This window comes from Seriola aureovittata, chromosome 3 (assembly GCF_021018895.1).
Source record: "Seriola aureovittata isolate HTS-2021-v1 ecotype China chromosome 3, ASM2101889v1, whole genome shotgun sequence".
Taxonomy (NCBI): domain Eukaryota; kingdom Metazoa; phylum Chordata; class Actinopteri; order Carangiformes; family Carangidae; genus Seriola; species Seriola aureovittata.
In genome coordinates this window covers 8,954,962-8,970,149 of record NC_079366.1, presented here as the reverse complement: position 1 = coordinate 8,970,149, position 15,188 = coordinate 8,954,962, and the positions used below count along the sequence as shown (strand labels likewise).

The 15,188-nt window shown below is 40.8% G+C and overlaps 1 protein-coding gene across 1 annotated transcript; it reads left to right on the top strand.

Moving 5' to 3' along the window:
- The first annotated feature begins 661 nt into the window (after positions 1-661).
- On the top strand, positions 662-5,769 carry inab (internexin neuronal intermediate filament protein, alpha b). Its single transcript, XM_056372200.1, has 3 exons — positions 662-2,129; positions 2,663-2,787; positions 2,998-5,769. The coding sequence occupies exons 1-3, from the start codon at positions 1,083-1,085 to the stop codon at positions 3,260-3,262; spliced, it is 1,437 nt and encodes a 478-aa protein (XP_056228175.1). The 5' UTR covers positions 662-1,082; the 3' UTR covers positions 3,263-5,769.
- Positions 5,770-15,188: the final 9,419 nt, after the last annotated feature.

Genomic DNA, 15,188 nt, shown 5'->3' with positions numbered 1-15,188 from the left:
GGGAAATTGACCCATACATCCGTGGGCAGATGTGTACAGAGGCTCATCCATACATTCATCCAAACCTCCAGAAATCTTCATAAACTTTAGGATAATTTCATATAGTTCAAGTACTTCAACAATCTAGTACCAAGTAGGCCTGAAATATTCATGTTTGCCTGCAGTGTGCAGTGATCAGACAACAGAGGGCAGCAAAGGCCCGTCAGCGGGATGTCGTTTCTCCAAAGGTTCTTCAAACAACAAACAAAACCAATTATCAACCACTAGGAGTAACTTTGAACATAATTTAAGATCTTACACTTTCCCTTACTGTAAACTCATTAAGAGTAACTCGTTCATAAAATGTAGGCCCACCACAGTGCATGGGATGCAGTTTGTTGCTGTATGTATATATATAATATGTGCAGACGATTGTTGGACATTTAAAGTTCGCCATGTCCACCAATGTCACCATAAAAACTGCAGATAGAAGTCTTGTTGGTTAGTGTCGCTGCAGTTTTTTAGAGAACATAAATAAAGATACTATTTCCAGTTATCAGTTGCAAACAGCCTATGTGGCTAAAATAAAAAGTTTTGATGTAAAGTGCACCATCATATTGCTTAAAATGACCACTGGGCACTGTTTATGCAATAGGTTTAGAACTATTAGGGGAGCATCTGGTTCTTCAATAGTTTTCTCAGTTATAGTAACACTGGATCCGAGGCTCAGGATTACCGTAAAGGTTTGATTTCAGTCGGCTATTATTTCTTTGTTTGACGTCTACATGTGCAACAAGCGACCAAACACTGACGCATCAGCACTGCGCCAAAAAGGACAGTTCCATCTGCCCCACACAAAGACCAGTGCCAACTCCGCACATCTGGAGTTATGACAGAATTAATGTAGACTAATTGTTACCAACTGAAATCGATCTCCAGCTCGATATTAATCTGTCATATATTTGCATAAAGAGTGGACTACCTGGCCCATCTGGAGCGGATCGGTCCGGATGTTACCAGCGGGCATTAATTAGTGATTGGGTTGGTCCCCCTATAAAAAGGGGACGCGCCCACTGCTCTGCTCTGTCTCCATACAAGCCAAGATGAGCTACGGATCTGAAGTCTTTTCCGCTTCTTCCTACCGGAGGATTTTCGGCGATTCTCCCCGGTACGCGTCCTCTCCATCGCGGACAACGATGAACGTGTCCTCACGGGGAGGTTACCGGTCCTCTTCTCTCTCCCGGAGCAACATTTCATCCCTGGGCTCATACAGCAGAAAGTCCGGCCGCTCCTTCTCGCCTATGCCAGTGGAGACCTTCGACCTGACACAGAGCAGCGTCCTCAACAATGAGTTCAAAATCATCCGCACCAACGAAAAGGAACAAATGCAAGGTCTTAATGACCGCTTTGCAATGTTCATAGAGAAAGTGCGCAACTTGGAGCAGCACAACAAAGTGCTGGAGACGGAGTTGATCGCTCTGCGCCAGAAGCAGACCGAGCCGTCCCGCCTGGCCGAGCTTTACCAACAAGAGATCCGCGAACTGCGCTCCCAGCTCGACGAGCTGAACGGTGAGAAGTCCCAGCTGATTATAGAGAGGGATAATATTGAAGACGACCTGCAGAAAGTCAGGGGAAAATACGAAGAGGAGTTCCATGCCCGCGAGGAGGCGGAGGCCACCCTCAAGGCTTTTAAGAAAGATGTGGATGATGCGACCATGGTGCGCCTGGACCTGGAGAAGAAGGTGGAATCTCTCCTGGATGAGATCAACTTCCTCAGGAAGGTGCATGAAGAGGAGGTGGTCGAGCTGACGGACATGATCCAGGCTGCCCAAGTGTCTGTGGAGATGGAGGTGTCCAAGCCGGATCTCACCTCCGCCCTCAAAGAGATCCGTGGCCAGTACGAGTCCATGGCGTCCAAGAACCTGCAGTCCGCCGAGGAGTGGTACAAGACCAAGTTTGCGGACCTGTCGGAGCAGGCTAACCGGAGTAACGAGGCCATCCGCGCCAGCAGGGAGGAAGCGAACGAGTTCAGGAGGCAGCTACAGTCCAAGACCATCGAGATCGAGAGTCTGAGGGGAACCAACGACTCTCTGGAAAAGCAGCTCCGGGAGATGGAGGATAGGCACAATATGGAGATTGGAAACTACCAGGTAAAACACATTTTAATCACCTATTAAGCGCATATCAACAGGATTCTAATACGGAAACCCAACATTTATAATCAGTATCATAAAAGTTTATTTACATTGAAATTAATACACTGAATAGCCTATTTTTTATGAGTAAATATAAATGTCAGAGCAATAGTAAAACCAGGAGCAGCTGCTGTGGCTCGGGCTCTGTCCGTGGTGCTGAAACTCATTCCCCCGGGACAGCCCGCTCAACAGCTGCATCTGACAACGCCCACTGAGTGTATGAACCCTAAATGGGTACATTTACACAAGTGCTGCTTGTGATTCATCGTTCCCGATAGAAATTATTTATATGACAAATATTTCAATCCATTTTTCTCATAAACGACTCTAATCCGCAGCACACAGTGCACAGGTAAATAAGAGGAGGTGTTTGTGGTGCTGCAGTTCTTCCCCTGCACTGTGGACGGCCTGACCTTTTTATGCTTTTCACCTCTGTAAATAAACCAAAATATTTGTTAGGAAATGTTGACCTCTAGCCCTGTCCTTAGGAAAACATGGCAGAGCTGGAGAATGAGCTGAGGACCACTAAGAGCGAGATGGCTCGCCACCTGAGGGAGTACCAGGATCTGCTGAATGTCAAGATGGCACTGGATATTGAAATTGCTGCTTACAGGTAGGTTCTTTTTTCAAACACAACTCACATATTGTTCATTACAATAACATCTATAGGGTGGAGGTGAAAGAATCTGATTTAAAAACACTATTATACAGTACATATTTCTGCTCAGGAAAAATTCACTCTCTCCCTTGTTCTTTTTATGTTATCTCCACCCCTGTACCTCATTATTCTTTCTAAATCCTCCCTATTTCATCCTGTGTGCAGGAAACTCCTGGAAGGGGAGGAGACCCGGATCGGGACCGGCATCTCCTATCCCAGCCCCTCCATCGGGCAAGGCTACAACTACCAGTCCCGCATCTACACCACCTCTGGCAAGAGCTCTAAGAAGGAGGGCAAGGAAGAGGACCAGCAGCAGAGCAAATCTGGAGCCAAGGTGTCCCAGCAAGTTTACGAGGAGACAGTGGTCACCACTAAGAAGATGGAGAAGCAGCAAGACTCCAACGATGTTCCCACCAATCAGAAAAACTAAGCGCATACTGTAAGCCTGTTCTTGACCCCTAAACCTTCCATTTATCCTGCAAATCCTCTCCTCCCTCCCACCCTAAAACAAACCTTGAGCCTTAACACTTGAGGCAGTCATGGGGATCTAAGATGACAGCCCTGCTTTGCCTTCTTATTATTAGCATAGTAAGATTGTCAAGGTTTCTGAAATCTGAAAGAGAGTGCAGGGTTTATGGGTTTGTTTTATGTTGGTTTATTCTTCCTTGTACCTTTAACCCCTCCACATGTGTTCCACAAAGGAAATCCATTATAACTCTACTATAACCATCACTCTATACAAAACCACAATACTTCTGTTGTCTCTTGTTCTCTTTCACAAACTGAACATCAAACAATATCAAGCACTTAGGTAGCAGCAACAGTATGTAATACCAACACATGGTAGATAATAACTCTGGTCATGCACTACTACTACTACCACAAGCTGTGAGATACTGTCAACACATTCCAATGGAAGCATGTGTGTGCAAGCGTTACTGTGTGCACTTGAAACATTCAAAGCACTTCAGCTGGTATCAGATACTCTCTCTACAGCCACTTATATGATACAAATAAAAGTCTCCTTACATGATAGTCCTTAGTGCAGAGAAAGCACAAGCATCTGCTTAGATCTCTTCTTACACAATAAGTCTAATCACAGTCAGTGCATCAGTGGTTTGACTGTGGTTCATTCAGCTCTGCATGACAATGGTATAACAGAGGATGGAGATCCTCAGGCCAGCACTGACCCTTTTTAACTTTGCGATGATGTTCAATTAACAAATGCGGATTACTGTAGCTTTTTAAATGACATGAAGACTCTAAGCGAACAAGAAAACAAATGTATTAATCGAGCATAATTTGCATGGAGTATGTAGATGTCATGCTTGCATGGAATCCATCAGCCCGTCGGTAAAAGTTCAAAAGGTTGGCCAGTGGCTTCCTTTTCATCATTGACCATGCTGAGCATCATCATGCACACTCATTAATAGCTGTCATAGACATGTGCTTGCTATAGCCTGTAGGCCAGATTTGAGACTACTGTTATAAATCTTAGGAGTGAGATGGGCTACAGATCTCTGCTGTAGATACGTGATGCATGTGAAGTTAAGGAGACAAGGTCCTCTGTAAGGCACTTATAGAGAAATTTGGTACTGATGAACAGTTTGCACAATGTGCTATGAAGGATACAGGGAAAAGGAGAAGTTAAGCAAACATACTGTGAAGGAGGCAAAATGCAGCTCAGATGATAAGAAAGAGGAAGTTTTTTCTCCTGATCCAGTCAATTAAAGACTGAATTGTAAGTTGGGCTTTAGCGCAAATGCATGAGATTCTGTATGATCCATCTGGGTGGGATGAATTGTATGCATATTTAACTCCATTTCCCATGTGCCATTGATGATGCTTGAAGCAAATTTAAGCCCCAGAATCCATACCATATCACTCAGCCTGAAGAAAACCACGCCTACAAAACTCAAATACGTCAAAAGTTCTGTGAGAATCTGCCAGGCTAAGGTGTGTTTGAAACAACTTGACCTCTTTCGTTTTAACTGTGGCCATGACTGGATAAAACGTCTGTTGTAGTACGACCTCACCAGTAGAAAACCTTCAGTATGAAAGACTTGTAGCTTGTTTTTTCTGCTTGCGCACTGCCAATTCTAGCACAGCTATCTTGTTCTCTTGCTGTTGGTCATGGCGAGCTGTGCCCTGACGAACTGCACTCACATTACGAAAACAAAAAAACTACTGATTGTATGTCAGACTGTCGTGGATTGGGTTACCGCTGTTTAACTGAGGCTTGTGACAAGTATCTTAGTACTGTAGTAAATGTGTTTGTATCTCTACACAGTGGCCTATCATAACTGCAATTTTTTTTTTGGGTGGGGGGGCAGCAAATCTGAAAGTTGGGTATTTTGTTTTGTGAAATACTGAATTCCAGTGTCAAGCAGAATAAAAATCTGGGAAGTACAAGAACTTATGAATAAACGCGGCATTTTATAGTAAACAGCTATAACAATGGATGAATGGTTCTTGGTTGCAAATGTCAAGCCTTTATCTTTCCAATGTAAACCAAAAGAGTTTTCATGGGTGTCTGAGGAAAAATGTCACTACTACTTTTAAAGCACTGCCAAACTTTTCTAAGCACACATGCAGCACCACTTCATGCAAAAGCAAGCAACTTCTGAAAATACGGTAAAGTATGTCACCCATCCAAAACCGAGAAGCAAGATTTAGCCATAGAACAAATACTGTAGGATATAAAATGCCTTAAAACACCAGCAGCTTTTTTTCTGGCCATGTGTGTGATGTGTATGATTCTGTTCAGTGGGGTGTTTAATCATTATTATCTCTTTATTAGCGTTTATTAGAGCTGCCATGACTACAAAAGCATAGGGATTGAATGTAGATGACATGCTTATTCTCTTCATTGTTATTACTACTTATGTATTGCTGTATGACACCATATCAATAAAGACTTGACATTACTGAGGTGCACATGATTTCATTGTGGATTCTTTTCTTATATTCATCACACACCTTAAAGGAAAGGGTGCCCTACTGGAAAGTAAGAGATAGCCTAATATTCTGTATCATACAGTCTATGTGATCGACACACATTACCCGCAACAGTTCATCTATGAGTTCATTAATCCCATTACCTCTGTAACTAATGATTAATGACACTGTACTTACACAACATTGAGTTACTTTACGTGAGTATTTCTGGGTTGTTTTTTTTATTTTGCTACTATATACTTATACTGTTGCTTTGCAGATTCAGATTAATAAACAACATATAATCAACAAATACATTTTGATGTATTATTGTAAATTAAGAAAAGATGATCATTTATTGATCCTGGCAGTACATTCTTACCCAGCAGTAGATAAAGTAATAAAAATGCAATGCAACATTGAAGACATGTACACATGGATGCATTAATAATTATAATCCAAAAATAATATTATTCTGCAGTATAGTATATTCTGATGAATTACTTTTACTTGTATTAACTTTTATTGTTTGATTTAATGTAAGTATTTTTATTTTGTCTTTCTTCCACCACTGATTAATGATGATCAGTCAATAGGATTTGTAAAAGGATGAATAAAGCATGTACACAGTACATGAGTACATCATTTTATCATGCTATTCTTCTGTAGCATGACTGGGATATCAACCTGTAGTAACTGCGATGATAATCATTTTAATTTCGAAGAGTGGAGTTTTCTTTTTCTTGTAGGCTTGAAATGATGCAGAAAATGCAGGAAAGTCTGCAGCTAAAGAAAAGTCAACAAATCAGTTCATCTGTGAGGTTCAATGCTCAACAGCCAATATGTCATGTTTTCAGACACGAGATGAGGAAAATGTTTGAGTTGCTTTGATTTATCACTAAAAGTTAATATTGCATTGGACCAATATGGGTGGAAAAGCAATGCCACCTTGACCTCTTTCTTGGAGATGTTTTGCTTCTCTGGGCCACAGTGCAGATGTGCATTACAGAGATATGATGGATGACCTGCTGCTGTACTGTGTGTTGACCTTTTTACCCCGGCTGCTGCTGCTCCATACACTTAAACACACACACAGCCCCAGACCTTGAGACCTTGGGCCTCGTGGATTGCCTGTGATTAGCCCATCTCCCCTCTTGCCCACCAACGGGGTGGGACAGCCTCGGTGCTGGGTGTGCATGCGTGACGCAGGTTGCAGTTCTTCAAAGATTTATACCCCTGCAATGCTGCTAAGTTGAATGTGCGGTGGGAGCCATTCAGTGAAATGTCCCTGTAAAAGCGCTGTTATGAAACACCCCCCCCCCCCGAGTCCAAACTCGAAAAGTGCTTCAACTTTCTATTTTAAGTCTCACCTTAGCCACCCTGCGCCTTGTTCATAACTACAAGAAATATTATGTGGCCATAAAAACATACGAACAATAGCACTGACTACTACATGTACAAAACATCGCCTCGTATAAGAAACTCTGTCCAATCTGGGATTAATTTGAAATTTATAGCAGCTGAACGCTATCAGAGCGTGTTTAGTCTTCAGTCCCAATGCAATCAGCGTACATTGCAGTTGGCTGATTCCTCAAGTGTGTTGTTCTGTAATTATGGCACACAACACTCACAGTGTTGTGTAAAACGTGCAGTAATAAAAAGACCTAAGAACAAACTGCCTTTTAAGTCAAACTATTTTCTCCTTATGCAGCTTTAAGCTTGGAAAAGCCATCTGTTAGTATTTCACTGACATCATCACACATTGCGTTCAACTCTTCATTGAAGGTCTAAAACGTTTATTAAGTGAAATATTCAACGCTCAGTCCATGATTTTTATGGCAACCCCACTTCATCAAAGGGAAATATTCTAGATGTTTCCTGCATCATTTTACACAAAATTTAAAATAATCTCTTGTGGGTTTTAACAATGTTTGGATAGACAGGAGTAGTTTATACTGACTGGCCGGTCAGTGCAATTGGGTGGTTAATAAATATAATCTGTACATGTACACTCCTCACTGACTGTGGCAATCCTTCCTTTCCATGTCTTCCCCTTTGCTATCTGGAGGGATAAGGGAGACTTTGTTGAGGCAGAGCCATGTTTTATGTTCTGTCTGGTGATAAGTGTCTGTGTGGGGCTGTGATGGTGGTCAGGCTGTGGAGCGAGCAGGTCGAGGTTGTAAATTTCATCTGTTTGTCAGCGTCTGCGGATCAAAGCCATTCCTCCTTACAGGACTGAGGTGTTGGCTCTGCAGACATATTAAAGTATGAATGTGTGTGACCTTGCATACACACACACACACACACACACACACACACACACACACACACACAAAGACCCATACCATACTAATAGAAACCAAAAAGGTTAGGAAGATGTGATTCCCTGAATAAAGGAGATAGTCACATTCACCTTTAATCTTCATCAAAGCTTCCTCGAGTCTTCAGATGTGTTCAGACAGAACACAAGGTGACTTTTAGACGCAGCATGATTGCACGTAAAGTCAATAGAAAGACTTGAAGTTAACCAGGTCATGAACTGAAGTGAAGCACCTGCAGGTATAGAAACTGTTTCAAATTGATTGAAATAATTCTGCTAATCCCTTTATGAATTGACTTCATAAACATACAGAGGTGTGGGGAAAAAGAAGAACTGGACTGAAAAAACACTGACTTCATGCAAATATGCATTTTGCTCTCTGTCTGAGCACATATAAATGAATCCTATGACAATGTGGGAAGTACATTTGTTTGTTGCTTACTGGGAATCACATGAGAAGATCCTCTTTGTGCGGGACATGTTTAGATTAGCTCATCAAAAACACTGTTTACAGAAAAAACAGCCAGTCTCTACCATAAGATGGAAAAAAAACATTCCAACAACCACAATTATCTTTTTATATGTTGTATGTTTCTAGCAAGCAAACTAGCATTCATTAACTGGGGGTTCTTTACAGATGGAAAATAGTGCAAAAATGTGTCATTTAACCAACATCTTGTTTTCTATTCTACACATTTCAAAAGACAAAACATGTAAATATAAGTTTTTGCTTTTGAGTTTTGGAAGCACTTTAACAAAGCTGTTCTCCCCTGCTTCCACTCTTATGGTAAGCTAGGCTTAACATGTCACTGAGCTCGAACTTGAATGTAGAGAGAAGAAATTTCCCAAAATGCCAGAAAATGTTTTTAACTGCACTGACACACAGGCAAAGATTTTCTCAATGCATTGTTGGTAGGACTGATTCTACCATTTCACTCAATGGCAGGTAGTTATACAAATCTCAGTAACTGTGCCAGGAATCAAAGCGTTAATTTGAGAGTTGCTGCTGCTGTTGCCTTGGAATCTGTTGCTAGCATCCTGCTGTGCTGCAGCAGCCTCTGGGAATGACCACTCACAGAGAGTTCGCTCTTGTCCAGACAGGCAGACAAAGAGGTCTGAAGAGAGGCATACAGACACAGAGGCTGGGAGACAGAGATTAAAAATAAAGAAAGCATTTACAGACACTTAAATATGAAAGTGTAAATTGGATTAGTCTAAAAAACCTGTGGCAGCAGCAGCAAAAAAAAAAGAATTTGGTGACAAGCACCTTAGAGTCCTGTGGTGAGAAAATTGCATTTAATGAAGTTCTGTATTTGCGATGACATTACCCATTGAAACAGTTTCCTTGCCTGGTAGGAAATGCTGAATCATTTTGAGGTAGGCCCCATGTGTGACGTAGCCGTCTCTCTGTTAACCAAGCCATTACTGTGTTTTTTTCTTGTTGCTAATAATAGCAGAGACACAGCCAGCAGAGCCAGACATGCAGACAGACAGACTGAGGCAGGGTGTTTTTCATTGAACAAAGAGGAAGATCGCATCCTTCTTTTTGACCAGCGTCTAAGCTCTGAGGATGGAGGGGTATTAGGGGTAATTCAACCTGAGAAACACAATTACATTAGCTAGAAAGTCCATCTCACTGATGAGAAAATGGAGAGGCCTATGGTCACTGTTATTCTTCTAATATTTGCAGTATTGAAGAGAAATTGATTTAGTGTTAAGATTTATAGAGCAAAGGTTAACCAGCTTAAATCCAGTTTAGGTTTGCTGCATGTTTTTCTTTATCTTTGTTCTTTAGGATCTAGGATTTTCTATTTTACATTTAATTTTGACAGATTCCTGAAATGTTTGCTGATTTGATGAATGCAAAGTGGTTAATGCAAATACTCTATTTGTATCCAGTTTGCACAGTTCTTGAATTCTGAATAGTCTGACACACGAGTGAAGGCAGAGCCAAGCCTTTGCATCTTTCATGGGATTGTAGTGGAAAAGGAGTACTTGCTTGTACAAGCATTTTAAGATTTCCACCCTTGCTTCAAGAGCACCCGTGTTTGTTTGTTGAGTACATCCCCAGGTTTTACCCTTCCAGCACACCACTGTTTTTTGGAATTGCATGTCAGAATAGTCACTTAAACATATACATGCAGACACCATTTATATAGACCAGGTGCTGATGTCGATATCTGTGCATGTAGACGTTTGTTCATAAATGTAACTCCAGCAAAGATTTTGCATCTTTTTATGGATGGTAATGGGAAATGATTACTTACTTGTGCTTTCACAAAACTCACAAAACAAAAAAATCAACTAAAACACTCCACCAAGATTTTAAGATTTCAGTAGGTACAAAGATAAATACAGATACAGATTATGCAATAATTATAATACAAAAGTACCACGTGTGGGGAATTCAAAGCCTTCACAAAACCATGCATAAGTTTAACTACAGGGTTTCACATTACAATTAGCATACTGACAGAGAAGTTATACACACTATATTTAAAACACATCACACCAGCACTCTTTTCTTTTTTCAATCTTGGGTGAAATCTTATTCCTTCCGTGGGTGTGGAAAAGAGTGATTCATCACTTCCTCCAGTGATTAAACCCACTGTCATACAGGGAAACGTCTGATGAAACGTTAAAAGGTAGGTATTTTTAGGTTTCAGATATCAAAAGGTGGAGAAGGAGAAAGGTACACAGAGAAACTGACAGGTACGTTATAAGCTGCAGAATAGAGACTGCAGTCTGCTGTTGATGCTGCACTGCATGCACTGGAGGCACAGTGTTGCTGTGCAGATAGATCTGGTGAGAAAGAATGCACATGCCCTTTGGACATTTCAAACCACTTGAGAATATTTTGGAAAATCTGTGTTTTGTTGACTTTTGTCCTCAGGCCTTCAGTCTGTAGATAAAACTGGAATCATTTTTTATACAGCTATAATTTTTATATTTTACATTAGAAATAATGACAGTCCTAAATAAAAAACTTAAATTGCTCTATTGACAAATTGGCATTAAAGCATTCCTGAAAAATATGTCTTTTTCTCCAACATGTGATGACTTTCAGTTTAAATAATTGATTGAAATTAGTCCATATTACTGGTACTTATCAGATACATATAAACTGTATCTGTGTAAAACAGTCACTGACTTGAAGAAGAAGAAGAAGTGCCGTTTAGACCCTATTCAGATGGGACTAATTATTTCAGAGGAGACCAGGGAGAGCACAGGAGTGCAGGAAAACAAGTTCAACCTACAGGGATGTGTCCGTAAAGTAATGTTGTGCTGCAGTGTGCAACCACTGACAGTATTAACAGATGCAGTTTGGAATCACACTCACATTAAAATATCCATTTTGATGATGACATTGTGGTTTATAAGTCTATAACAAGGAAATATCTTCATAAAACACCAGACAATTCCAAAAATATCCTTCATGTTGACAGTGTCAGCTCTGGGCTGCTTTTATGACATCATCCTAATCTTCAACAAGAAAAGGGCACTAACTGAGGGAAAAAAAACATCATCAATAATTTGTATCCTTATCATCTCCTATCATGTCAAAGGCGTGCTTGATACAGAAGTGGATAATACAGAAGTTTATATTCAATACGACACAATTCTTTTTTCTTTTTTTGGAAAAAACGTGTGTAGCTAAAGACCACATGGTACCATCGCATTCTGAAATGTTCCTTCAACTCTTTAGGGAGAGAGAGGTGTGTGCTGCCACTGTCAAATCCATAATAGAGCAGCTGAGCCCATCCAGGGCTTTCTGTTCAACAGCTAGCGTGAACACTATGACACAGCATTTTGAGAGATAGAACAAAAGGAAACTCAGCCTACTGTCGAAAAGACCGTTTCTCAAGGTGTCGCGAGGGAGTAAAACCACGAAGTAAGGCCAGAAAGTGTAATGAGTTTATCAAATGGAATAGTTAACGATCAGGAGCTCAAAGCTTAGAGAGAGGGTGATGCCTCTGATCAGTTTTTGATGATTCTGTTTCAACGATCAGTGTTAAGAATTCCCTCTCTTACTTATGTTAGGGCTAGCCTGATCAATTGAAAGATTACATGAAAGACAAGCTTCTTAATAAGGAATTTATCCGGGGCTGCTTCTTTTTTTGTTCTTGTTCCCCTCTGATAAAATATTTAAAATACTTTATTACTGTCTTGCTGTTAAATATCTGCTGCAGTTGGAGTTGGTGCAGAGATTTGCAGAAATGCTAGGATGGTTCATTAAGTATCTACATCATGTTCCAAACATTCATTCATTAGTCTAATATTTTATTAATGGCTTTTGTTTAGCATAATTAGGTCACATCGGTGAGCATTAATTTCCTTTGCAGCTGAACAGGTGTGAAACTGGGAGAAGTCAGACAGAGCAATTTCTCCTATCATTAATCTTCAGGCCCTGAGGATATGAATGTAGGCAACGCGCCTTTAAAGATACACTAATGGCTATATTATCATGGTCATCAATAACAAAGTAGCAGTAACTTTGCGATAAGAAGTTGCCAGTACTGTATGTACCTGTGTAGGTTAATGGTCAAGTTCTCCTGGTTCTTCCTTTGGGGCAGAAGTGCTGGAAAGATGAACCCGAGAACACACTCTTCTTCTTAATTCCCTGCGGGTTTATCAGTGAGAGAGACACCTTCCACATTACACATAGTCATTTGACCCGTCGTTAATATAAAAATATTGATTACAGTAGTTTTAAAGAAATCTTCCATGCTGTCCCCAGCTCCTCTTACTACTTTATGTAAAGTTCTCATCTTTATCTTCAAGAGGATTAGTGCCTAATCTTGGAAAGCCCTTCATTATTTTGTGGTTATTTTGAGTGTGTTAATCTTCAGTAGGCCTATATCATTGTTATTTTCTCACAGACTTGTTGGTTTGTACATGTTGGATTTAATATCTACAACACTTACCGTATCCTTGACTGGATTAATGAAGTTTTTGCTTCTCATCGTCCTGTGATTATTTTCCATCAAAACAACCAGCAGGTATTTTATATTAATTTCCCTTTACCACAGGACATGGATACATTCCACATTACAAAGAACATCAACTTTAAAGTTGCCCTCTTGTCCAGTTTCACACTGAGAGTGAGATTACTGTCCCAGATATACATTAATCCTTCCACTGCCTCAGTAGTGCCTCATCACTGTGCAGCAGAGGATGTAAAAAACTAGAAAAGGACACAGAGGGACACTCCCTTCCCCACACAAAGCACTGCGGGCTGTCAGGCTGCAGGAATAAAGATTACCTGCCTCCAGAGGCCAACTTATTGACAAATCTCCCATGCTCAACACAGTATATAGTCTTCAAACATCCAGACGTGCACAAGGACAGCGGGGGGGGGGGGGGGGGGGGGTTAAGGCTGGCTTGCTGCTGTTTGAAGGGGGGAGGTGCTGTCCATAGCCCCCTGCCTCCTCTGTCTTTCACCATCCATCCATCCTCTGCAGTAACAATAGTGACACATTCACCTAATGAGACATAAAGGTGGGATGTTTTATTCTCTTATACAGCAACCAAACCTACAAGTGATTACCTTTCAGCACTGATCAATCACTGACAGTGTTTGATTAATGCACTTGCATGTACACAGATTTGAGGGATAATTTAGGGAAGACGTTTTTTCACATTTTGCACATGGCTAAAACAGCTTATTCTTTCAATTCTTTATTTTGTTCATCATCCTATAGAGAAACCCTGCATCAGGTCTGTTCAGGAATTAGAACATCTCTCTTGGCAGTCCATCAAAATGCAAAGCACACTTACACACTGCTGTAAAAGGCTTGAAGGTCATTCATGTTTGAGCATGTCGTCTCTGTGAAGAAAATGAGAAATAGAAAATTACTTTTGAAGAAGTTGAAAAATTGTATATGCGAGTACCAGACTGAGTAAGGTCTGAAAATAACAAATGAGAGGAGGGTATCCCTTTGTTTTGGGTTCCTCATTGGAAATGAAATGACAGAAAACAACCCTCAGCTTAGGCATTCCTAAGGTTTTTTTTTAATCCATTATGGTAAAAAAAAAAAACATTAAAAAGAACAACTGTAGCATTGAATTGCAGTTGCTTTTCCTGTCTTAATGCATCAGTAACACCCCGCTGATGGACAAGGCGCTGCAGAGCATCCCTACCAAAATCCATTCATTAAAGAATACTTTAGATTTTGGGAAATGCTTATTTACTTTCTTGGAGAGACTTAGATGAAGAGATGGCTACAACTCTCATGTCTGTACAGTAAATATGAAGCTAGAGCCAGAAGCAGGCTAACTTAGCTTAGCATAAAGACTGGAAACAGAGGGAAACAGCTAGCCTGGCTCTGTCCAAATTTAGCAAAATACGCCTGCCAATATGTGGCTACAAAGGTTTTATTGCCTCTTTACTGCTGCACACTCTCTTTCAGCTTCCACCCACTGGAGGTGACAATGCCTGTATGTGATGCGTGGTGTGTGGGTACGTGGGTGGTGTTTAAGTATTCAGCAGTGCCATCATCACCTTACTCCCCATACGCCCATTTGAGTAGCACTATCTATTTTAACCCTGAAGCTTGAGGGATTGACATTAAGAATAGCGATAGACTGCTGGAGAGCGTTTCCCTGGAAGCGAGTCATTCAATCTAACCTGCTAGTCATGGGTGAGTGCAGGGTAATTACAAGATATCATTCAAAATATTAAGGCAGCGAAGAATGATTACAATGGCGTTTTGATTTTCTAAGATTGTCGTCCCATGGAGAGGAAACGGGTGGCTGAGGTTAACAGAGCGCTTGCCCTCTAAATAAATGTGGAGACAGTTATGGGAACATATCACACTAATGCCTGTTTTCATGAATCAAATGTCATCATAGATCAGATGTGTTGCCCGAGTGAAGGCAGCTGAGTGAGAGAAACCTTCAGACAGATGTTAGCTAGTTGAGTCATTTAGTTTTTGGCAGTGCTGCATGGATGTGCTGTTACAGATGTCATAAAGGAAAGAAATGTGCACTTGACAGGATGACAACAAACTGTAGAAAAGTTTTTCTTTATTATTATGTGAGCACATCCCATTTATTGGACTTATCTCATGTGCAGTGTCACAAGCTTGACACACTATCT